The sequence below is a fragment of the Oryzias melastigma genome, linkage group LG17, assembly GCF_002922805.2.
Source record: "Oryzias melastigma strain HK-1 linkage group LG17, ASM292280v2, whole genome shotgun sequence".
NCBI classification, from domain to species: domain Eukaryota; kingdom Metazoa; phylum Chordata; class Actinopteri; order Beloniformes; family Adrianichthyidae; genus Oryzias; species Oryzias melastigma.
In genome coordinates this window covers 7,035,845-7,061,446 of record NC_050528.1, presented here as the reverse complement: position 1 = coordinate 7,061,446, position 25,602 = coordinate 7,035,845, and the positions used below count along the sequence as shown (strand labels likewise).

The following is a 25,602-nucleotide window of genomic DNA, read 5'->3' as shown; positions in this document are numbered from 1 at the left end:
TATAAAAGCATTAATAAGTTTTACTTAAGGAATAAATCATTTTTTCCATGAATGATTTTTAAAATCAAGTTAAAGTCCTGTCACACGACCAGAGCTGCCACGATTAGTCGACTAATCAACGACTAATCGACGATTAAAAAAGTCGAGGCCTAACTTAATCATTGATTAGTCGTTACTTTATATTATATGGGGTCGGAGTGTAGTGGCATTATGCTAGCTTTTTGGACTATTTTGGCATTTATTAAGGTTTCTTAGATCATTTTGGAGTTTAGCTAATATTTTGTCTACTTCAGGCATTTTTTTTTCTTTTTGCTATTTTGGAGTTTAGCTTGTATTACAGCTGCATTTTAGCTGTTTAGGCTAATTTAGGCATTTAGTTTTTTTTGGCTGTTTTGGAGTTTAGCTAATACTTCAGCTACATGCTAGCTGTTTTGGCTAACTTAGGCTTTTTTTTTGGCTATTTTGGAGTTTAGCTAATACTTCAGCTACATGCTAGCTGTTTTTGCTAACTTAGGCTTTTTTCAGTTTTTTTAGGCTAATTTGACATGTAACTAATATTTTAGCTGGCTATTAGCTTCAGCAATTTCAGCTATTAGCTTTAGCGATTTCAACTATCAACTTTGTCGTTTTTAGCTATCGGTTTCAGCCTCTTCAGCTATCACCACTAGCATCTTCAGCAGCCAAATTCAGCTTTCAGCTTCTCACTAGCATTATCGCATGTTTTGGTATATATCTAGTTTTTAGTTAGTTTCAAGCTAATGAGGGTTTAGATGTGAGCTTTACATCCAGTTTTCCCATGACCCGATTAGTCGACTAATTGGAGAAAATAATCGGTGATTAGTCGACAAATAAAATCATCTTATGTGGCAGAATTACACACTACAAATATCATTCACAAGGTGGCATTTAAAGCTCTTTTTTCCTATCATCTCCTATTAAAAAAAAAAAAAAAAATCAGCATTTTATGCGTCTAATATCCAAATAATCCATAGAATAGTAGCGATATCTGTGTCAAATGTCTTGAGAAAACTGTGAAGGGATAACTGTCCATTCTTATTGGCAGCAGACCTGAGCAGAATAAAGAAGCGATCACTCACGCAGCGTGTTCCCACACTGGACGTGACGACACGTGTACCGCTATTAACTGAACATAAACGTGCTCTGTTCGCCCCCCTGCTTAAATCAGAACCACCTGCACGAGCCTGAGAACCGGCTGGTCTCCTCCTCGGACCTCCTTGGAGAGAGCGCACCCCTTGTTTGGACAAACGTCAGGGCCAGCTCTGGGGGCTCGTACATGAATGAAGGGGGAATCTCACCCTTCACAGACTCATCTCCTCCCTTTTGAGCGCGGCGCAATATTTTTTAATTACATCCAGGAAACTCCTATTACAAAGGACACTTTCTAAGTGAATCTGAACAGGGGGGGCTGTGAGAAGTTAAGGTCAGCCTTTCCTTTTTTCTGTGAAAGTCATTTCTTGGTGAGAATGTGGGTGGTTGGTGTATCGGCTAACAAACCGGGGAGCATGCCACCTATATGAGGGTGACCGCTGACAGGCTGGTTTGTTAAATTCATGAAGACAGCAGGTCTCCAAGGGTAAAACGTCGCCATCACAACAGCTAAAAAAAAGCTTCAGCATCTTTACTTTCTCCATCATTCGCATGTACTTGTCAATATCAATCACAACCTGCAGATAACTGAGGAAATTTCAGCATGTCAGGCTGCTTCTTTTTTTTCCCACACCCATGTTTTTTGCGCCGGTGGTCTGTAACTGACAGGATTTCAGGCAATATTTGTTATCTTTCGCCTCAATAAGTCCATCTGGTTTCAGTTTGGCTCCCTAACATCGCCCCCAGAGATGTGGATGGAGGGGGACTTATGGGTGAGGCGGCACGGTGGAGGGGCAGTTCACGGAGCGCTCTCTTTTCTTAAATTAAATTTCTAACCATTTTAGCCTGAACCTGGGAGTAGAGATTGACGTGGAGCTTTCATTTTGCTTCCACCCTTCAGGCTTGAGAAAAAAAAAAGAAATGTCTGAGCAACAATCTGTGGAAAATCAAATCAGAATCACCTGTTTTGCCAAATGGCACACATGTTCAGAGTAATGCAGTCGTGCAGTCGGGTTTATAATAAAGGAATGTATGAACTCTCTCTGAACCGTCCCTGACATGAAAGTTTTTTGTGTCCGAAGAATGAAATGATGTGTGAAAACAGATTAATTCCAGACTAAGCAAAGCGGTTGGTTTTAGGTAAAAAGTCTTTATGAAAGGATTTGGAAATTCCAAAAGTGTTTGGTTTTGAAATGTTCAATAATGCAGAATCAATCAAGCAAGATAATTAGACTTTTGTCTCAGATGTTAAAAAAAAATGTTCAGTAAAATTTAGTTTTTCTGCTACTGTATCTGCTGTTGCAGTTACATTTGGATAACTTGTTGAGCAGGAAGTGTCTTGATGCATTCTTTATGCAATTTATTTTCTATGCACTTTCTTAAACAATAAAAAAAGTACAAAATAAATCAGAAAAAATATATTTAACAGGCAAAACAATTCACTAAACACGACAATAACAGGATAACACAATCTAGGATAAATGTGATGTCAAGCTTCCTAAGTTCTGAATCCAAATGAAATTTAACAAAAATTACAGCAGATAAATGCATTTAACCAATAGGAGGCCAGATCGACCACATGACCAAAGAATGACAGGCGCAAATATAATATAATATAATAAACAATCTAATATCAGCCGATTGGCTCCAACAGCTTCCATGGGATTAATACGTTTTTTTAATTTTTTTTTTTTTTTTAAATAGTTTGATGTTAAAAGTATATTTTCAACAATCGGTTCAACTAAAATTTAGCATATTTTTATTTTAAAAGTGACGACTTGCAAGTAATTTTCTGAGTATGTGCGACCAGGTTGAACTTTTTTTTTTGGGCCGTACGGACGGTTACTGTGAGGTTAACACGCGCGACCAACACCAACGTTTAGCCTTGGACAAACTTAAATGTTCAATGCTGCACGTATCAAGTCTGGCCAACATGAGTTTTTGTGCTTCGTCTCACAGAAAGACATGCAGACAACATCAGCTTTATTTTTAATATTTATAATTATATTTAAATTATTATTTTTACCAAGTTTATGTTTAGCTGAAAGTGTATTTTGCCATTCCAGGTAACTTAGCATTAAACCTGGAACACTTTCGCTATAAACAGTTACACCATCACTTTTGCCGGGTGATTTTTCCCCGATATAAAATACCCAATAAAAAGTATTTTTATAAACCTGAATTAGCCAAAACAGCTAGCATGTAGCTGAAATATTAGCTAAACTCCAAAATAGACCCAAAAAAAATAAATGCCAAAACAGTCCAAAAATTAGGTTAGCCAAAAAAAAAGCTAGCATGTGGCTGAAAGAATAGCAAAACTTTAAAATAGCCTAAAAAACTGAAAAAGCCTGAATTAGCCATAGCCTAACTCCAAAACACCCTAAAAAAACGTAATAAATAAATAAATAATCAAATAAATTAGCCAAAACAGCTAGCATGTAGCTAAAAAAATATTAGCTTAACTCCAAAATAGCCAAAAAAAAATCATAAAAATGCCAAAATACTCCAAATATCTAGCAGAATGTCAATTTTTATAACTTTAAAACCATAACTTTTTGACATAATTATGAATAATAAAAGGCAGGAATATTATTTCAAAATAAATCAACTTAAACCTTAAATAACTTTTAATATTTTACCCTCAAAATATAAATTTTGTCAAAATTATACAGGTTAGAAATAAGTGCAACATAACATCGGGCCATTAATAACAAAAAATAAAATGATCAGAGGGCCGGATATAGTTACCCAGAGGGCCGGATCCGGCCCCCGGGCCTTGACTTTGACACACGTGGTGTAAATAGTCAAAGAGTTACATTGTGTCAAAGAATGTTCTTTATTTAGATACGACTTCTCCAGTGGTAAAGAGTTAGCACTAAGACTATTTTAGCGATGCTCATAATTATTTATTTAATTTAGAAATTAGTTGTTTTATTAGCATTTTCTATCATATTTAGGCAGTTTTATATTTTCAAAGGGGGAAAAACTTTTATATTATTACAGTGGTTTTTTATTTTGTCAAAATCGCAGTTCACCTTTCGCAATCTGGCTATGTTCATTTTTTACAGGGCTCGTTCTGAAATCTGATTGGCCGTAAACCTTGTCAATCAATCTCTTCCATGCCGTATGTTCTGTACAAATGTGTACAGTCTACATAAATCTTTATCGTTAGCAGGTTTTCTGTGAACTTTTGAACCTTGAGTGTTTAAAGGAGAGACAAAAGTGTGAAAATGTTCATGTCTGTCTTTTGAAAAGTGTGTAAAGTGTATTGTGAGGGGTTTTACTGCCTTAAAACGTCCAGTTTTACTTTGCAGATTTCACCTGTATTTTTAATGCTTTTTTCAACTTTTAAAGTGCACTGTAGCCTCCTGTATGTAGCAAATATTGCATTTATAATGGCAGTAAATTTTACTCAAATGTTCAAATTTAACAGATTTACTTAAATATATTTAAGTTCTCTGGTTCTGGTACTGAGTGGGATCTCAAAGAGTCAGAATTTAGGAAAAAGGGTTTCAGAGGGAAGCAACAGTGAACTGCAAGAAGTATTCAACACTGCCTGCAGCTTTAATTTAATTTTTTTTTCTACACTGTCATAAATACTTGGGCCAACAAATACAGGTGTTTTTAATCACAGACGACTGTGTCAGGTTTCCCAAAAGTCAGGAAACACACTCCTGGAAAGTCTTTAAGCACACAAATGTCTTTCAGCAACACCAAATGACCACTAAGACGTAGTGGCTGCACAGTTTCATAAAAAATAATTCTTTTTATAGACAAATATGTCCACAACTCGAGGTCGGCAACTGCAGGTTTTAAACTCATATTACAGCACACGAACTAAAGAGGAGTACCACATGTTTTTAAGCAAAAAATACAGCTATGTGTATTTATTTTTAATAATTACTATTATTTTGAAGGTCAGGATTTCAGGGCATAAAAACTTGGCACATAAACGTCAGAATATGGACACAATTGTGGGATTCTGGTTTAACGATCCGTTAAGAGTAAACTGGATCCGTTTGGACCCATGGAAGCCTGGTTTCAGAGGGGTAAGGGGAGATGCCATCCTAACAGTCAGTCGTGGAGGTCATGCTGGTTCTGCAATATTCAATGTTCTTCGCTCTGTAAACGATAGTCGAGTACAGGCTTCTCCTCAGTTACTTCTAATATGGAATTTTCTGGAAATGACCTTGTATTGGATTTCTGTCTTTTTCACTGAGTCCACTGTTTGGATGATGAAACAAGAATCAACAACGTTATGAATGTGAGCTTGTAAATTATGAGTTTTTGGCAGAAAAGTCTTCCTTATTTTACCAGATATCTGTAATTTTCTGAATATTTATACAGAAAAATACCACTCTTGAAAATTCCATCACACTTCCATCGCTGTGGTCCAAGATCAGCACCACAAGTTTTTTCAAGTGAAAGTATCATTTACTCTGGTTCCCTCTTAAGAAGGTTCCTGGAACCGGTTATATTTTAATTCTGAAGAAACGGAGTGGTTGAGTTAAAGTTTTAAATAGACCTGGTTAGGATTTGAAAATGCCAACCAAACATAGCAGATTATAAATATCTTCTAGTAGGAGGGAAATCTATAATTAAAGCTACTTAGATGTATTAGCAATTCAAGACAAACATTTTGTTGTTGAGCGCAAAAATAAACTCAACTTTGTTTTTGGTGTAGTGGTTAGTAATCTTACCTCAAAGACAAGGTTTTGGTTTGAGATCTTCCTATGTGGAGTTAGCATGTTCTCCTCGTGCATGCAGGGCTTTTCTTCATCCACTAAGCGGCACGGTCCAGTATTTTGAGCACCTCATTTCCACTGAGCAGTCCGGTCTGGTTTCGATCTGTTTCCATTGTTAAATGGACCCATTAAATCTGGGGTCACCACCAGGTTGACCCCAAGGACCACACAAGCTGCCCACAGGTCTCTTCTAAAAATAACACAATTTAAATTTAAATTTAAAATTCAATTTTATTCTGTTGCTATATTTTTTAATTACACTCGCATTTACATAGATTTAAAAATGAAAACAGCTTAAAAATATGTTCATGAAACATGAACTTAAGATAAGTTTAGGTGACCTCTGACCTCAAAGATTATTAATTTTGTAAAAAAATGCTGCAGATTTGATTATTAGTTCAAAATGTGACAAGATTTGTTTAAAAATGTGTACGTTGATTTTTCTTTAACGTTACATAATTGATTAACATGGAACAACGTAGTGAAAATTGGACATTTTACCATGAAATGTTGGTGATCATCTGAAAATGTAACAATTACTGAGATTAATAAAGTGCTGAATATTGATATACTAGCTTGAAATCAGTGCCTTTATATGGAGGAGTATCATTATGAATTATGAATAATTTATAATATAGAAAAAAAGAACGGGGAGGAGTTGCTGTACCCACCCGCTGATTGGCAGAAAGTGATGACGACATTAAAAACCATCAGTATAGCGCTAAGCTAAACTGATGGTCGCCCGCAATCTTCTTTCAAACAAATTAAAATTCCTGTTATATGTGATGTACCTAAAGTAAAGTTGGAAAAAGATGGGTTGCTGGCAGGGAACACATAGGCGTATGCAACCTAGGCGGCTGCCTAGGGTGCCAACTGTTGGAGGGGGCACCAAATTGCAGTGATTTTTTTTTCTTTTTTTTCAAACAAACACAAAATGAAAATAAACACAAGAATTAAAAAAATACAAATTTAAGAATTTGCAAGGTCGAACACATGGTACCTACAGCAGACTCAGTGGAGACTTTAAATTGCTCTTAGGTGTGTGTTTGGCCCCAAGTTACAAAAAAAAGAAGGAAATCCAAAATCTTTAAGACATAGTTTTCATTTAATAGGGGGTGTGCACACTTCACAATTACATGCTGAATTTGTTAGCACTCAGTGAGAATAACTTCCCCAGCACTCTATTTTTCTAAAAAAAATAAAATAAAATAACATTACATTCATCGTCAACCTCACATTTCTACCCCAACATACATGGTGTGTGTGAACCTTCACAGAAGGTGCTTGATAAGAAATCTTCGCTGAGTGAGAACGTCCTCTAAAGTGTCATAGATATACAGATACAAACATGATACGACTTCCTATTACTAATATGACCCAAAATACAACACATTTGAATATAAAATTCGAAGAAACGGTTAAAAAAAATAATTGCAAGCCATGCTGGTTTTACACAACAAGAGTCATGCAACAAAAATCAGTTTGCTGATAAGATGTGATCATCCATTTTTAAGCCTGTTTTCTTTCTAAACAATCACAGGAGAAGCAACCGGCAGGTTACTCTATTCTTTTTTAGCTTGGATAATATCCTAAAGTGCACATACTACTTTTCCTGACACCAACCACACAAATTCCATTCTGTCCTCAAACACAATATTTATGGATTTTCTCCCTCTTTTTTATTCAAATTACCCATTTATTTAATACTCTTGGAATGCCCAATGGATTTTCCCCATTTATATGACCTGATTTCATATACATATATCTATAACACGTTTTTGTTTGGGTTACATGAGAATAATTTAAGTAAATTATGAAGCAATTTGTGCTAAAGTGTATTTTAAAAAGTGTTTTTTAACGTTTTATCCGATCCAGTAACACATGACATCTAAAAACAAACCCACTGCAGCACAGCGCTAATGCTAACTTTTAAAAACTATCAAAGTGCAACCAGACATTCATAAATATACAAAGACTGAATGATCATTTGAATGGATTGGCTGAGATTACAACCATAACTTTAGTTGTTACAACTTTCAGAGACAGAGCACTTAAAGGAAGCATGTAGATTAATGGCTATAAACTCCTAAAAATAATACTTTTTTTTTTTTGTCTGTAATATGGCAGTGGATATTTGCAGGATCAGTCGGTGTTTCAGGTGCACAGACTGGAACTCAGGTGATTTACGCGGACAGAAGGGTTGGTCCAAGTGGTCACAGCAGGAGCCGTCACAGCAGTGAGCTCTAAAAGGAAACACCCGGATGGTTTACTGTCCGACACCATATATGTAACATCTCCTGACTTCTGCTGCTCCCTGCAAAATTTGAGACATGCTTCCCCCTTGTGGATAATCTGAAAGCCTGACTCTGCAAGTGAAATTATTGGGATCACATTCCTATATGAAACTTTAATAGATGTTTAAAGACTCACATTAGCTTTCGGTGTGAGGCACACATGATGATCTTCGGGATTTGCACATTGTTTTCTGTAGAAAAAATTAAAAATAAATAAAAAAACAAAACTAGAACAAAGATAGGTGGGATTTTTTACATATTGTTTTTAAGAAAAGTGATGCTAAAACATTATAAATTATATATAATGCTGTGCAAAATTTCAAATTCTCCAGTTCTAATCATGCATTGTACCTTTGTGTGAAGACGATGATGAAGGACGGGATCAGAGAGCCACGGATGCCTTAATGCCTCACACGCCCCCATCCTCCAGCTGTTCAGAAACAACCACACAAAAACAAAAATCACATTTTAAATCCTTAGAATATTTTTAATATCAACTGTCTGGTAAAATAAACATCCTTGTGCACTTCCAGGCCATTTTGTTCAATTATTTGTGGCTATTCAAAGAACTTTTTGCCAAATCTTTATTAAATTTATAATAATAATCTATGTCTAATTTGATGGTTGGTGGTACTTTTATTGATTATAACATTGATTTAGAGCTTATTTGCATTTACAGGTGTAATTAGTCAAATAAAATTGGTTCATGGCCTACAAAATGTTGCTTGTAACTTTATTTAGACCACCGACTGTATACGAGAACTGGACTAAGTGAGTGCAAAGTAGAGCTGGTCAAATCCAAAATATTGATGGTATTGATCTTAAGTTCGTATCAGTATCAGATCGATACCAGCCCATAAATATCGATATTTCCACTCATTTGAATATTTTCTGCAACTATAAAAAGTGAGAGTGAAAGCATGAAAGCAGCATGCAGAGTTCACCATATTTTAAATTTAAATGCTAAATTGTTTTTGACGAGTTACTTTTTAATCGCTAAGCAATTAACATAGTAACTTGTTTCTTTTGGCTTGTTGACTGTTTTGCGTTCACTTCTTTACATTATATTTCATTTCAAGAAAATTTTCTTTTAATAAACAATTTTTCATTTAATTTAAAATATTGTCCTAATTCTGTTTTATGTTTAGTACGGTAAATAATTTTAAAAAGGGAAACATAAAAAAAAAAATTCACAGCAATTTAAAAAAAAATGAGATTTTAGGTTCATGTCACATCCACAGCATTTATGAAAAATATCGATGTTGTCATTGATATCGGCGATATGGATCAATATCAGATCGATACTCAAATGCCCAAAGTCACCTGAAGAAAATGACTTGGTTCCAGTTTCAAAGAAAGTAGGTCAATTCAGTCGCCATTTTTCACAATAGGGAGGCTGCCTTGTTGGAGCCAGACATCCTGAGTAATCAGGGATTGGTCCAAGTCAGTCTGAGTCAACGTTTCTATGGCAACCACTCTCGCCAATCAGGAGAGAGATCATTGGAAGTCCACACCCCTGACACTTTACAGCGAACGCTCGACGTGAAACCTCAAACTTTTACTGAATCATCTCATTGGCCAATTATGAAGTGAATAATTTGTAACTCTTTAAAAAAACAATTAAGCAAAATTAGATTATCAAGATGTTAAAAAAAGGTGGGAGAGCAAGAATGGTTCTCATGACAAATGTAATGAATGAGTATTAGCTGTTTATATCTCAATAGAAGTTTGTAGGATTTTGGCTTCCTGGAGTAAGTGGACACTTCCTGTTTGGAACACGAGAGGGGAGGAGTCAATCAGTCCAGCTCTCATATACAGTCAGACACTGGACCAGAATGATCAAACTAGCTAAAAAAAAAAGAGAGTTTCAATTAAATTGCAACTGAACCTTGGTGTGGTTCATAAATTGCAATTGAACCTTGGTGTGGTTCAGTTCAGTGTGAACACAAATGAATCCTTCAGCAAATATTAGAGAGAAATGGACTAAAGTGTCAGATTGACTCCAGTGTTTTTTCAGTACTCACTGTAAGACGAAGCCAAAGTAGATGAAGGCATGTAACTTTTCTTGTTTTTTACATCTTAACTCATTTAAACAGACTATCTTTGTGGTAAAGTCTTCACTTGAGGTGTGAATTAGGAGAAAGAGAGTGGAGGCAGAAGAAAGAGTTGACCCCTAAGTTAGAAAGATGCATGAAACTACCTTTTATTGACGATTAGAAGTCTTCTGATGAAGTCTTTGGCCTCCTCTGACGTATCCACAAACTCTTCCTCCTCAAAGTTCCACTGAGCGGCCAGGATGTTGTTCAGAGTTTCGGTGTCGTTGTCACCGAGGAAAGGACATAGACCGCTCAGGCTGAAAGAACGAGGAGTAATTAGCAGTGGTTGGTGCATACGTGTGCACTCAAGTGAGTATTTGCTTACAGCATGTAGGTGATGACCCCGAGGCTCCACATGTCTGTGTTGAATGACACAAAGTCAAAGTTGATGACCTCCGGGGCAAGAAACTCTGGAGTGCCGAAGTTAACGCGCAGTTTCTCTCTAGGTTTGTATCTAGAGGGCGAGACGATTGCAGGTCACTTAGGTGACGTTTAGCATTCTTGAAGTTACAGCCGTTTGTAAAACTGTCAACAAATTAGAAAGAAAGGCTGCACTTACATCCTGGCGAGACCGAAGTCAATGATCTTTATCTTACTGGTGGCTCTGCTCACACACAGAATGTTTTCTGGCTGCCAAAATCAGCAAAAACGAAGAAAATGCAAATTATTAGTTTAAGCAGTGAGGATTTAAATTGCATTTCCAAACTCGGGATGCACTGTTACCTGTCTTAAAAGACCAATTACAATGAAAATCATGTTTTTTTTTATTTTAACATGTTCGTATAGCATTTTTCTCATAGAGGAAGACATATATAACTTAATTTATATGTTTCTGTCTATTTCTTTGTCCAAATCATGTCGTATCAGGAGTTGTGACACAGCAATTGCCATCGGCGAGCCAAAGGCTTCATTCTAATGCATCAACTGGCAGATAAACAGATCCAGTTTCCTCATTTGAGCTCCCATCTGGCTCAAAACTGTACAGCTGGATGGCTTTGATTTTTTATTTATTTATTTGTGCTATGCTAATGTTAGCTTGGGCCTGTGACGTGCTATAAGCTAGCAGGAGAGACTGTAAACAAAGGCATGCTGGGAAATTAGTCCCACCCACAACTCAGAGGCAAATGTCTAATGAGCTCCTGCTGTTCTGCAGAAAGTATGTTTAAAAAAAACAACACAGGCTTTTTTATTTTGACTAAAAACAGCAAAATCACAATTAAAAGATCACTGGAAACCATTTTACAATAGAAAAACTAATTGTACGTGGACTTTAATTAATTTAAGCAAAAAAAACAAATCCACTAAATATATTTTTGTTACGCCAACATAACTTTACAGGAATCATTACTGTATAATAAAAAAATATTGGCAGTTTTTTATTCAAACTGTATTATGCTTTGGCTCCTAAACACTTCATTCCAATGATGTTACTGTGGCATTTTCTATGGCCACATATTTTAAGAAAATTAAGCTTAAAACTGCATTTCTTTATACAAATCATTGTTATTCAGGAGCAGACGAAGAAATGCAGTTTTAAAAAAAGCTGATTTTACGGTCCCACCCACAACTCAGAGGGGAATTTCTAATGAACTACTGCCACCTTTCAGAAATTAACTCAAAGAAAATGACACAATTTTATTTTATTTTTTTGTTAAAACAGGGTAATCCTTATTTAAAGACCACTTAAAATAGAATATTTGTCAGGAGTCAGAGCTCTGTCTCCTCCTCTGGTCACCGGCGGGAGCTATCTCCAAAATACTGACTGCACTACATCTCCCAGCAGCCCCAGCTCGCAGTTCCTGGATGCTGTTCAGCTGTCTCTCATTTGCCAATCACCCACAGGAAACTTAAGCAATGCACAGAGGCTTTGTCCAAATTCCCCCTAACCCCTAACTACTAAAAAACGATATAGTGCGGGACTATCTAGTGCCCTGAATTTTAAAGGTAATTCCGACACGATGCTCACTACTTTTCTTTCATTTTTCTAAAGTCCGGATATGACATCTCCGAATAAAAACAAACATTTAACGACGTTTATTTATGCCTCCACTGTGTTCTGATGGTGAAAATGTGGATGGTTTATTCAAATATTACATTTAAACACGTTTTTTTGTTCTATATTGTTCGACCGCAATGCATTGTGGTCTATATTCGGTAATCTAGTGACCATCGATGGAAGCTAGTTTTTCGCAAAGACATCTGGGAAATTTCAAGTGCACTCGATTTTGGAATTAGCGATTTGGACAGCACTGAAAATGGCGAACGCTCTATATAGTGCATTATCTCACTCAGTGCGAAGTATTGTTGGTGCCGCTCAGCCTACATACCGAGCATTTTATCCTGGCTACCTGATCCTGCTTTGTCTTTGATTCTGGTTGTCGCCGCCTGCCCTGACCATTGCCTGGATCTTAACCACTCTGGTTGCTCTCTGATGCTTCCATGCTCGTTGCTGACTTTAGCCTGCCTGACCCTGATTCAGATTTGTGGACTTTTAGCTGTGTTAATAAACCTTAGAACTGCCTGTTCTGTCACACTTTTGAAGTGGATCTTAGCTGGATATCAGCCATTCACTTTATGGGGAAAACAAAATAGTTTCCCAGAAGTTCTAACATCCATAAGCTGGATCAGAAGTGCATTTTTTTTTTTTTTTGTTGTTACCTTCAGGTCCAGATGCAGGATAGACATTTTGTGCATGTACTGCAGGCCGTCACAGATCTGCCTGATGAAGACTATGGCGTCCAGCTCCATCAAAGTGTAGTTTTCATCAATGATTCTGTCAAACAGCTCCCCTCCACCAACACTGATGAAAACAAAAGCACATTGAGAATTTTGAAGAAATAAACAACATTTTATTCAGTTTTGCTATAGTAGATTAAGAGGCTGGTGTAAGTATATTACAGCCTATCAATAAACTATCATTTTAATAAAGAAAACATCTGTAATGAAAGTATAAAAGGAAGAGCATACTATTCCAGTACAAGGATGATGTCATTCCTTGACTCATAAGCTGCGTAGAGCTGGATCAGGTTGGCGTGGTCCAGATTATTCATGACCTGGATCTCATTCTTCACCACGTCCTACCGAAAAACAAAAGCATAAATAGATGCAGACAAAAAAACGCACGGAGGCAAAGCACATCCAGACAGATCCGAGCGCACGCAGACGCGATGAGAGGTGTCAGCTGTTCTCTGCTATCACAGACTATACATCTCCGCTTCTAGGTCAAATATTTCTCACCTCCTGCTGCCTCTGTTTCAAGACCAGCTAAAAACTTCCTGCCTTTTATAGTTTATGTCACATGTGTCAAAGTCAAGGACCGGGGGCCACATCCGGCCCTCCAGATCATTTTATTTTATTATTATTATTAATGGCCCAATGTTAGCTTGCGATCATTTCTAACTTGAATAATTTTGAAAATATGTATATTTTTACGGGGAGTAAAAGGTTTAAGGTTTAAATTAATTTATTCTGGAATAATATTCCTGCCTGTTTGTATCATTCACAATTATTTTAAAAAGTTATGGTTGTTTTTTCGTTTATCTAATAGTTCAGCTACATGCTAGCTGTTTCGTCTAATTTAGGCTTTTTTGTTGTTTTTTGTTATTTAGGCCGTTTTGAGTTTAGCTAATATTTCAGCTTCATGCTAGCCGTTTTGGCAAATTTAGACATTTATTTTTAAGTTTTTTTAAGCTGTTTTGGAGATTAGCTAATATTTCAGCTGCATGCTAGCTGTTTTGCCTAATAGACTTTTATTTTGAAGTTTTTTAGGCTGTTTTGGAGTTAGGATGATGTTTATATGTTCGCTGTTTTAGCTAGTTTAGGCTTTTTTAGAAAGTTTTTTTAGGCTGTTTTGGAGTTTTAGCTAATATCTCAACTACATGCTAGCTGATTCTTCTAATTTAAGATATTTTTTTTGTTTTTGTTATTTAGGCCATTTGGAGTTTAGCTAATATCTCAACTACATGCTAGCTGATTCTTCTAATTTAAGATTTTTTTTTTTATTATGTTATTTAGGCCATTTGGAGTTTAGCTAATAGTTCAGCTACAAGCTAGCTATTTTGGCTAATTTAGGCTTTTTTAAAAAGTTTTTTTAATTCCATTTTGAAGTTTAGCTAATATTTCAGCTACATGCTAGCGGTTTTGGCTAATTTAGACTTATTTTAAAGTTTTTTAGGCTGTTTTGGAGTTTAGCTAATATTTACACGCTAGCTGTTTTGGCTAATTTAGGTTTTTTTCAGGTTTTTAGGATATTCTAAAGTTTAGCTATTTTCAGCTACATGCTAGCTGTTTTGGCTAACCTACGTTTTTTTCTTCAGGCTAATTTTGCATTTAGCTAATATTTTAGCTGGCTAGATCAGCTTCAGCAATTTCAGCCAATTGTTTCAGTGTTTTTAGCTATAATTTTCAATCTTCAGCTATAGCATCTTCACTGACCACATTCAGCGTACAGCATTCACACTAGCATTATTGCAGACAATGCTATATAGTCAATAATTATGTTAAAACGTTTTTAATATTTAGTTTTAGAGTGTTCAATAAATGTTTATCCTGTCCGGCCCGCGACTTAAGGTATATTTTGGATTTTGGCCTCTTGTGCGACTGAGTTTGACACCCCTGGTTTATGTGGTCATCATTGAAATACACTCGTCATGACAGCACATGTACCTTTTCTTTCTGGCTCCTGGCTTTGATGACCTTTGCAGCCAAAGTGAGGCCAGAAGAGTTCTCAATACATTTGTGCACCTGGCCGAAGCGCCCCCTACAGGAACAGAAGAAGATGTGAATTGTGCAGCTGTGCGGCAACACTCGCTGACCCGGCTTTAACCAGATATCTCTGCAGTCCAGGGGGGGAAGTTTTGAAATAAAACGGCAACAGTGTGGTTTACGTTTTCCCATGACAAATCAAAAACCGATCTTCCGTCAAACAGGGATGGGTGAGCAAAGAGTGTTTCCTTATCTGTAATTTCATGAAATTTGAGCAGGTATGCGTCTTCTCTTTGAAGACAGGGATTAACACTAAGTGATTAGCTACCAGCTGGCACGGAGGATACAGTTTCACATGCCTGTCAGTTCCTGAGTAAAAATAACTGCAGTGACTCTGAGGTTATGAAACATCGAGGAGGGGAAAAGAAAGAAGGCGGGTCATAAGGGAGAAATGGGATTCGGTTTTTAATCGAAATTCAAGAACCAGCGTCTCGACGATCACCTTTAGATCAAGTCGTTTTTATGGATATTTGAAAGTGAAGTGGAGCACTCACCCGCCCAAGACCTCCTGCCAGTTGATGGTGTAGAAGTTCCTGATCTGGTTGGGTTTGGCCGACACAATGCGGTGATTAAAAGGAGCAGACGGAGGAGGCCCGGAGTCTGAGGGGAGATGTGGAGGCAAACGTGAGGGTGGGATGTGGAGGGTGATAACACACAAGCATCACTGAGAACTTCAAGTGGGATCTTCTCAAATTAGCACTCTAAGAATAGTTGCTATAATTTGATTTTAATGCACTCTGAATAATTAGTCAACAAGCTTTTTTGACCATTGATAGACTGACAAAACATTTTAATGCTATAGTGCAAAACTATTAAAGTTGCTTTTATTGTATTTATTTTTGTACTAAAATCTCATTCTTGACTAATGTTATCACTTTTTTTGTGACTCCATCATAAGCGGTCATTTATACAATTGAAACTACAATCTGCCATTGTGTAATCTTGTATTGAACTTTTTTAATTGGGATTCATGCTTCTGCTTAGCTGTTTTACATTTTTTATTGCGTTTTTCCTTAAAAAAATAAAAAATTGATGTTTTTTCATATTTCAATATTTTTTTTTAAATAGTGCCAGTAAATTAAGCTTTCTTTTTATATATTTGATATTCGTTTTATATTAAATATTATTTTTCTGCAACAATAAATTATTATTTAAAATATAGTAAAAATTGACCAACTTTTACTTCTATTATATTAAATGTATTTAGTTTGCTCCTTTTATTTCTGCCTATTAGCAATATTTTACCCCTTGAAATATATTAAACCACTTCGGCTCTAAAATTGTTTGAAATAAAAGTATGAGTGATTTATTTTTTATTTTTTTCATGTTTGTTTTTGTATTAATGCCAGAAACAAATGAAGGAAAGAAGCTGAATGACTCATTAAAGGTCTAATAAACTATAATTAATTGTAGTTAGCATATAGCTTAAACACTTTAAAGATGGTTAAGATGTGTGTTTTACGTCCAATTCATGTATTATCTGACTAGTCGACTAATCGAAAAAATAATCTGTGATAATTAGACTATTAAAATAATTGTTTGTGGTAGCCCTGGCTGTAAATAAATTCTGATTAACAAAATAATCAATACAAACTCTTGAATTTTCTAACCCCTGGATGAAATCACTACATAAAACAAATGTAAGAACTTCAAGGGGCTTTGAATTAAAACTTCACTACTGATATGAAGAAATGGAATTGTTCTTCACCTATGAAGAAGCGCTCAGCGCCATCGTCTTCATCATCGTTTTCTGCAAACTGCTCCTTCTTCTCGCCCTCCAGCTTGGCTTTAAGGCTGAACTGCAGCTCAACTCCTTCTGCCTTGAAGACGGCCCAGTCCTCAGAATCGCTCCTCTGATCCTCTTCGTCCGTCTCAATAATTTGGTCCTCTTTTGATGTCGATTCCTTGTTGCTGTCACTGTGAGTCAAAGTTTACAGATTTAGGTTCTGTTGAGTTTACCATATTAATATATGACAATCAACAAATGACACAAACACAATGAGAAAAAGTTCCTTAACCCTTTAAGCACCCAAAAAAACACACACAAAAAATGTGTTCTTTGCTTATTGCCTTGGTATGGAACCCCCAAAGGGAGATCAAAGTTAAAAAAAAGAAAACAAAAATTAAGTAAAAAAATATTCCTAAAACTACTAAGGGGCTCCGTAAAAAAAAAAAAAGTTCAAGTAAAAAAAATTGGTTAGTAACTGGTGCACACCAGATAGTAACTTTTTTTTTTTAATTAAAGACGTTACTAATTGATGCACACCAGTTACAATCTGATGCGCAACAGTCACCAAGCTGAATTTTTTGTTTGTTTGTTTGTTTTTTACTGCTTTAATTTTTACAAAAAATGTTCTGGTTAGTAACTCTTGCACACCAGATAATAACTTTTTTTTATTGAATTAAAAATGTTCTGGTTACTAATTGATGCACACCAGTTACTATCTGGTGTGCAACAATTACCATGCAGAATTTTTGTTTGTTTGTTTTTTACTACTTTGATTTTTACAAACAAAAGTTTTGGTTAGTAACTGCTGCACACCAGATAATAACTTTTTTTTTAATTGAATTAAAAAAGTTCTGGTTATTAACTGATGCACGCCAGTTACTATCTAGTGCGCACCACGTACCATCCAGAATTGTTATTTTTGTTTGTCTTTTACAACTTTAATTTTTACAAAAAAGTTTTGGTTAGTAACTGGTGCACACCAGATAATATCTTTTTTATTTTTTATTGAATTTAAAAAAATTCTGGTTACTAATTATTGCACACCAGTTACTATCTGGTGCGCATCCGGTACTAACCAGAATTTTCTATTATTATTGTTTCAATTTTTGAAAAAGAAAAAAAATTTTTTCACTTAAATTATTTTTTCTTCAATTTCCCTTTATTGGCTCTGTACCTTTTGGGAGTAATACACTCAACCAATGTTTTTAAAAACGTTCACTAAATGTTTCTCACCATTTGGTTGAGCGGGGAGTTAAAGGGTTAACCAACCCTGACCTTTGAAAAACTTACTATCAAACACACAGATAACTTTTGTATGCAAATATATTCATTTTATTTTTTATTGGTATTGTGCATTTAAGACAATAAATGACATTTTTGCTATAAATAAGTCCCTAAATAAAAATATTATTTAAATATCAGAAGATCAGAGAAATAATGATTTGTCTAAAGTGATTATGTAAAAAAAAAAAAAAACTTAAATCTGTTACTGATTGATCCTTTAAGCCTTATAAAAACAATCACATACCTGACATTCTCCACTTCTTCTTCATGTTCTTCATGAGTTGAAACCTCTTTGACTTCAGGAGCTTCTCTAGCAGCCGATTCGTTCCCTTCCTCCGCCTCCTCCGTAGATTTAAGTTTCTCTTCTTCTTTACTGGTCTCCTCCTCCTCCACATGTGGCGCCGGTTCTCCTCCTATCACTGCTGCTCCTTCTTCTCGCTCTGTTTCCTTGACCTCCTCCTCAGCCACAGCTACAGAGTCCGCCAGCTTCTCCGGGACCACATCCAGTTCCTGATCTGTGGGAGGCATCCCAGCCTCCAGGTCAGGAGGGACGGGCTGAAGGTTTGACTTCTCCACATTTTCCTTGTTGAGTTTTAGGACCTCTTCTAGAAGAAGAGCTTGTTTCTTCAGGGAGATGCTGTCTACAAGAAGTGCAAAAACTATAAGGATTTACATAGTTAGCCTGCAGTTAACCTGTAGCATGTCCCAGAACATAGATTTATCTCTCAGTGTCACACAAAAACATTAAAACCAATTCCTGCATTTACAGCAGAAAGTCAATCCTCCCATTGAGAAGGTTTGCAGTGAAGTTTCAGCAAAATAGATCAGTAAAATAACATTTTCTGTCCCTACTTAATGCTTTGTTCTTTAGTTTTGGACAACACAAATAAATGTTTTGACATCTTATGAAGTTGAAAAACCTTAGTCACATGTGCTGTTGGTTTTTGGCCCATAGAGGGCCGTGGATTGGCGGCATCTTAGCCCTTATGGGGTCTAGATGACCTAAGCCTTACATTGACGTGTTACCATGACAAATGTGGATGACCCCACTCCCAACGTCAACATACCAGGATAGCACAAGGGTTGAAAGGAGCGCAGGTGTGTTTTGTTTCCTTGAGGGTCATGTGACCACCTCGGGAAAATGGAAGATATCATGGTCATGCATGCATTGAGTGTATGGTGAATTATTCATAAAGATAATGTAAGTTACATGCACTTGTGTGCCTCGTTTCCACAGAGCGGTCCAGGCCCAGCTAGACCCACTAGGCATCCCGTTGTTTGTAGGTCCATAGAAAAATGGAATGGACCAGTTAGGACGGAGCTACAGTCGTCACGTGATGAAATCCATTGATTGGCGTAAAGGTATTACGACAGCGACCAAATCCAAGCTAAAAGTTTCTCCTTTTCCACAATCTCTTGTCAAGAATAATAAATTCTTTGCATTCAGCATGCCTCCCTTTTTCGTTGAAGTTAAGGGAACGGAAACACGCCGAATCCACGAATACAGAGAACCACTATAATCACCATTATGACTCACAGCTACGCCATTGGTCTACACCCCGCATGCGCCTTGACAACACGTTCTCACTCCCAACTTGTCACATACTGATGTCTGGTTAAGGACCAGACGTTTTGGGTTTCCGTAACTCATCGTTTTTTGGTATGCTGGCTGTTCTCATTAAATCACGGGTCTCAAACTACAAACTGGAACTAGTCCAGTACCAGGACGCAGAGCGCACCAGTACCGGTACACTAACCTGGTATCTGTTCGCATCCAGTACTACATCTGGGCCCAGTTTTCATTGGGTACCGTGATTGGTACTGGGTCTGGTGCCGGGTCAGAGTTAGGGTACTGGATTAGGATACTGGTGCCCACTGTGTCCTGAGCCCGGCTGCATGACGCCCTAGGCAAAAAACGAGTTTGGCGCCCCCTACAGGGTCTTAAATTCAAACACTCCTTCTGGGGATTGAACTGGGAAGTTCTTCATTTAACAGCTAACACTTATCTGACTGCACCACTGATGAGTCAATATGTAAGAGGAAAGTAGGAGGGTTTCAACTGTAAAGGTGTTGAAATACAAAAAACACAATAGATCATCAGTTAAATTTGCCTTTTTCGACCACAATGCAGTGGGGAATGAATTTCCAAGTAAAACGGACAAACCTCTGGTTTGAGTCCGTGTTTCCTCCTCTTTCTTTTTTCATCCTTAAAGTTTTAAAGAAGCACTAACAGCGGGAACATCACATGCCCCTCTCCTCCCCCCAACCCAGCTTAGACAGCAGCATCAACAGGAAGGGAGGGGCGCTGCACTCCAGTCATTGATTACATAAAACTTTAGTTATTTTATTTACGTTTTTTAAATATTATTTTTTTTACATGAAATCAGTGGTGCATCAAACTGCTTAACAAAAATATAATAGTAATAATAATATACAATCATTGTGATTTGGTGCCCCTTCCAGCAGATGGTGCCCTAGGCGGTCGCCTTGGGTGCCTATGCCCTGGGCCGGCCCTGGATTCCGCATCCGGTACAGTGTCCCAAGGGTTGCAGACCCTTTATTTTACAAACAGCTATCACAACAAAAAATGAGGGACACCCAAAACATCAAAAAAATGACGAGGAGGGGTCCTTAACCAAACATCTATACGTGACCACTTGAGAATGAGAATATGTTTATGGTCCAACACTCAATGGAAACACTCTTTTGAATTATTATTGAATTATATAATGCTCTGATTGTCTAATATTCTCATTTCTAACAGCCAGGCAGCTTGCAAGGAATGCACGATGAATGTGCACTTATCACATGAGTAGCACTAAGGGGCTTCCTGCACAGAATCCAGAAGAAAAATGTGTACGACACACCTGCAACTCACCCACTTCCTCCTTACTTATTCTTACGAATTCACAACAAACTGTCACCCACATTCATGCTTGCAGGAAAAAAAGTGCAAAACACTACCCTTACTGGCTCTGAAAATCTTAAAATTTTAAGATTTGCTCTTAAGGCTGATCGGAACTGCAAAAATCACAGCAATTTCTTTGTGTTTGTGTGTAGCTGGGTTGTCTTAAAGAGGCAGTGTTGATTTTAGTACCTGCTACGTCTGGAGGCTTCAACTTCTTTTGGGCTTTTTTGTGGCCCAGATCCGTTCCGTCTTTTCCTTTAGCCTGTCGAGACAATAAATCCAGCTGTTTTATTTCTCTTTTTTATATCAAAAGCTGGTTTCACTTCAACTTTTTCATCCACCATCCCCTGGCTTGAATCACATTTTCTTTTCTGCATCTTTTCTTACAAAATTAAATGCTTTATCAGTAAAGCTTATCTCATTATAGAGGTAATAGAGCTCATAAATGTAAGATGTTTTTATCTTGTAAAAAAAAGTCTGACACAAATTTAGATTGCATGTGGTGTCCTCTTAATATCTAATAAATTAGGGCAAACAAAGCAATAAACGCACACTTTATGGAATCACATATTAGAGAATCATTGTAAAATACCCCCCAAAAAGATACATTTGATCTAATAAAACTATATATATATGTACATTTTTTATGTTTAAACATAAATAAGTATTTTGATTTTGCAGGGGCAGGCGAAAAATAAGAACTTTGTTCTTCCGTCTGCTCCCTTTCTTTCATGAAGTTCTAGAATTGTTATATTCTGTACATGATTTTGAGTTTCTGATGTTCCCGATACTTCATGGAAGGAAAAAAATGAAGAAGGAAACATTTAATAGATCAATATTTTCTAATTCAAAGAAAAAATGGCTCCTAGCTTGTTTTCCAACATGTCTTTTCTTATTCACAGCTGATGGATAGATGGCAACAGAACAGTGAATTTATAGCTTATCACTCGTCCCACTCAGCAGTGGAATGCCGTGCTGACCCTGAGTGGAAAATGTTACCAGTAACTGACGGTTGATGTTCAGATGTCTCAACAGAGGTCGAAAAATACCAGCGACGCTCATAAAGTCCACAAAACTGAATCTGAGGAGCTGCGTCTTTGGACGCTGAAAGATGTTGTGGGGGAAACGGGAGATATTTCAAGTGCAGAATTTCCCATGATACAGCAGTTCAGATCAGAGGATCGGGGAGTGCGTCCAGAGGCCTCGGATTTACATGTTAAATATCTCACACCTTGGAGGTGGAAAAAAACAGAGCAACCAGCTGACGCGCTCTCTGACGACAACAGAAATTCCCTGAAACACGAGCCGTGAAGGCATGGCGCTGGTGATTGGTCATAAATCATCCGGAAGACAATCCAGGCTAAAGGTTTTATCAAAGCCTGCATGTAGATCTTATTAGGGTACCCCTTTTTAAAGCATGTGGATTGGTTTCTGCTGTTTGTCATGATGCAATCTGTGCCCTGCTGCCAACCAGCACTTAGTGAACCTTTAATGGAGATGTCATGGTCTGGATCACATGTGTCAAAGTCGAGGCTCGGGGGCCGGATCCGGCCCTCAGGGTAATTCTATCCGGCCCTCCAGATCATTTTATTTCATTGTTATTAATGGCCTGATGTCATCTTGCGCTTATTTCTAACTTGTATAATTTTGACAAAATATATTTTCATGGAGAGTAAAATATTGAAAATTATTTAAGGCTTAAGTTGATTTATTCTAGAATAACATTCCTGCCTTTTTATTATTTATAATTATGTTAAAAAATTACTGTTTTGAAGTTTTAAAAATTGGCATTATGCTAGCTTTTTGAACTATTTTGGAATTTACTAAGATTTTTTAGGCTGTTTTGGAGTTTGGTAATATTTCAGCTAAATGCTAGCTGTTTTGTCTAATCTAGGCTTTTCTTTTTTAAGTTATTTAGGCTGTTTTGGAGTTAGGCTAATATTTAAACCCTAGCTGTTTTGGCTAATTTAGGTTTTCTATAGTCTTTAGGATATTTTGAAGTTTAGTGATTTTTTTTCAGCCACTTGCTAGCTGTTTTGGGTATTACAGATTTCTTAGGCTAATTTTTTAGTTTAGCTAATATTTCAGCTACATGCTAGCTATATTGGCCTATTTAGATTTTTTTTCCTGTTTTTTAGGCTGTTTTGGAGTTTAGCTAATTTTTCAGCTACATGCTAGCTGTTTTGTCTAATCTAGTTTTTTTGTTTGTTTGTTTCTTAGACTGTTTTGAAGCTAATATTTCAGCTACTTGCTAGCTGTTTTAGCCAGTTTATGCTCTTTTTTTTTGCTTTTTAGGCTGTTTTGGAGTTTGCCAATATTTCAGCTCCATGCTAGCTGTACCTGCCTATTTAGGCTTTTTTCCTGTTTTTATGCTGTTTTGGAGCTTAGCTAATTTTTTTAGATGCATGCTAGCTGTTTTGTCTAATCTAGGCTTTTCTTTTTAAGTTCTTTAGGCTGTTTTGGAGTGAGGCTGATATTTAAACCCTAGCTGTTTTGGCTAATTTAGGTTTTTTAGGCTAAATTAGCATTTAGCTAATATTTTAGATGGCTATCAGCTTCAGCATTTTTAGTTGTGAATTTCAGCATCTTCAGTGGCCAAATTTATCTTACAGCATTCAGCATTATTGCAGTTAATGCTATATATATTCCGTTTATAATGATGTCAAAAAGTTTAATAAAATCTTAAATAAGTGTTCAATAAATGTTCATCCTGTTCGGCCCTCAACCCAAAGGGTGTTTTGGATTTTGGCCCCTTGTGTGATTGAGTTTGACACTCCTGGTCCGGATGATTATGATTTAAGTGTTAAACTGTCGATGTATTTGGAGGGCTTCGTTTATACAGATCATAATTTACACTTTAATTTAGGCAGTAAAGAATAATGTGTTTTTTTCCTTGACAAATAAATGTAATCAATTATTACCAGAACTCTATGGATTCTACAGGACTTGAGTATGGCTACTTGATACCAGGAATGTCCAACTGTTTTCCTCAGAATCCACTGACACACAGGGACAAACGTAAGACTAGTCGTGTTTGTAGATGATCTTTGGAAATGTGAGAAAGAGACATCAAGACAGATGAAAAAAAAAAAAAAATCAGCAGGAGAGACTGCTCGTGTTTCACCGCCGGCCTCTCCCGGGTCCTGCCAGGATCCCAGTATCCTGCCAAGGAGGCCACATTGCATCCAGGACAGGAAAAACCGCCACAAACGTGAGTTGAAGGAGGACTTTGCCGTAGGAGTTATATTTATCATAAACTGTCTGCTCTGCTTGATTATAATGTTCTTACTTTTTTTAGCCTGCCTCATGATGAGTTTCGCATTTTCTACCAAAAGGCAAAAGAAATTGACAAAAAAGAAAATATTTTCCCCAATGATTGATGAGGAGAGGGTAATACGATACTGCCAGGGTAAAAAAAAAATCTCAAACTGCAAATATTTTACTCAAATCTAGCTTATGAGTCCATAAAAAACCTCGTCTATCGTCTTACCTTGTCAAGCTTTTTACTTATTGCATCTGCAGATTTCTTCTTAACCGCTTGCCTTCCTTTATTGTCCTTGAGTTTGGAGCCCTTCCGAGCTGCCGGGCCTTTGAACATCATCTCCATAACCTTAGAACGCTTCACCGTCTCCCCAATGAAGCTGATGACCTGCTGCATGCTGAGGACCAGCTTTTCCATTCCCTCCAGCTTCTGAGCCTGCTGTTCAGACCTCTGGTTCACCACGGAAATGATGGTGCTCATCTCCTTGCAGATCTCCTTCACCTCCCTCCCTATCTGGGTCTGGTTCATAACTTTGGGGGATACATGGATTTCTTCCTTGTCGACCTTCAGGCTCTCCATATCCTGTTCGATGTCGTCGATATCGTGGGACATCCCGTCGAGTCGGTTTAGGACCTTCTCTTGAATATCCATGAGCTTGTCCATCTTGCTGCTCAGCGACTCAATGCGGTTCTGCATGAGGTCAAAGCCAGCTCTGCCGCTGTCCCCTGCACTTACAGCTGAAGAACTCATGGCTTCTGAGTGTGCAGAAATCAGGTTAAGACATCAACGTTTTCAGAGAGAACCACGGATGACGTCTGCTTCCAAAGAGCGAGTATTCCAGATCAAAAAGAGCAGTTTAAATAATCAAGGCATGAATTGAATCTCTAAAACTGTAAAGCTAAAATAAACCGCTATAAAGTCAACCCTCTGCTCCTCTGCTCCAGATAGAGAATTAAGAATAGAGCGGGTCGGTGTACCTAAATGTAAATAGTGAGCCGACGTCAGCAGGGTTCAAGTGTTCGGGGTGGGAACTTGGCAGAGCTCGGCCTATGGGAAACCTGAGAGGCTTGGAGTGCTGAGCCCGCCTCTGTGACTTCTTTGTGAGGTGTCAAAATAATCACTGTACATCGTGCTTCGCCTGTGTGCAAGGCAGCAAGGACAAGGCTGGGGAATTTGTACAAATTCTCTTGAGCGGGTGACATCAGATTTATCAGACATCGGAGGGATGAGGTGGTCCACACCTTGAGATGATTTACAAAAGGGCATCAATTGGGATTTTAAAATGAACTGGGATCACAGTTTCAACACTTTTAGGATCTCGATGCTACAGAAATGTCCAAATCACGTCATTTTATTTTTTTGTTTTTAATGGCCTGATGTTATCTTGCGCTTCTAATTTTTATAATTTTGACA

General features: G+C 37.2%; 1 protein-coding gene across 4 annotated transcripts in view; it reads right to left on the bottom strand.

The window, feature by feature from the left end:
* Nucleotides 1-6,764: 6,764 nt before the first annotated feature.
* mylk4a (myosin light chain kinase family, member 4a) overlaps nucleotides 6,765-25,602 on the bottom strand; it is a 30,282-nt gene continuing 11,444 nt past the window's right edge. The window contains exons 1-14 of one of the 4 annotated variants that reach the window (XM_036216441.1): nucleotides 24,418-25,124; nucleotides 21,117-21,189; nucleotides 18,264-18,678; nucleotides 16,715-16,923; nucleotides 15,501-15,606; nucleotides 14,908-15,001; nucleotides 13,210-13,319; nucleotides 12,901-13,042; nucleotides 10,802-10,872; nucleotides 10,568-10,696; nucleotides 10,347-10,499; nucleotides 8,498-8,576; nucleotides 8,283-8,337; nucleotides 6,765-8,095 (exon numbers count right to left, since the gene is read on the bottom strand). In XM_036216441.1, coding sequence (XP_036072334.1) covers nucleotides 8,284-8,337; nucleotides 8,498-8,576; nucleotides 10,347-10,499; nucleotides 10,568-10,696; nucleotides 10,802-10,872; nucleotides 12,901-13,042; nucleotides 13,210-13,319; nucleotides 14,908-15,001; nucleotides 15,501-15,606; nucleotides 16,715-16,923; nucleotides 18,264-18,678; nucleotides 21,117-21,189; nucleotides 24,418-24,939 — 2,157 coding nt within the window. In that variant the 5' untranslated portion in view covers nucleotides 24,940-25,124 and the 3' untranslated portion in view covers nucleotides 6,765-8,095; nucleotide 8,283. Of the gene's footprint in view, nucleotides 8,096-8,282; nucleotides 8,338-8,497; nucleotides 8,577-10,346; nucleotides 10,500-10,567; nucleotides 10,697-10,801; nucleotides 10,873-12,900; nucleotides 13,043-13,209; nucleotides 13,320-14,907; nucleotides 15,002-15,500; nucleotides 15,607-16,714; nucleotides 16,924-18,263; nucleotides 18,679-21,116; nucleotides 21,190-24,417; nucleotides 25,125-25,602 lie in introns of those variants that run through there. The other 3 variants (XM_024273913.2, XM_036216442.1, XM_024273914.2) reach the window with 3 other exon arrangements.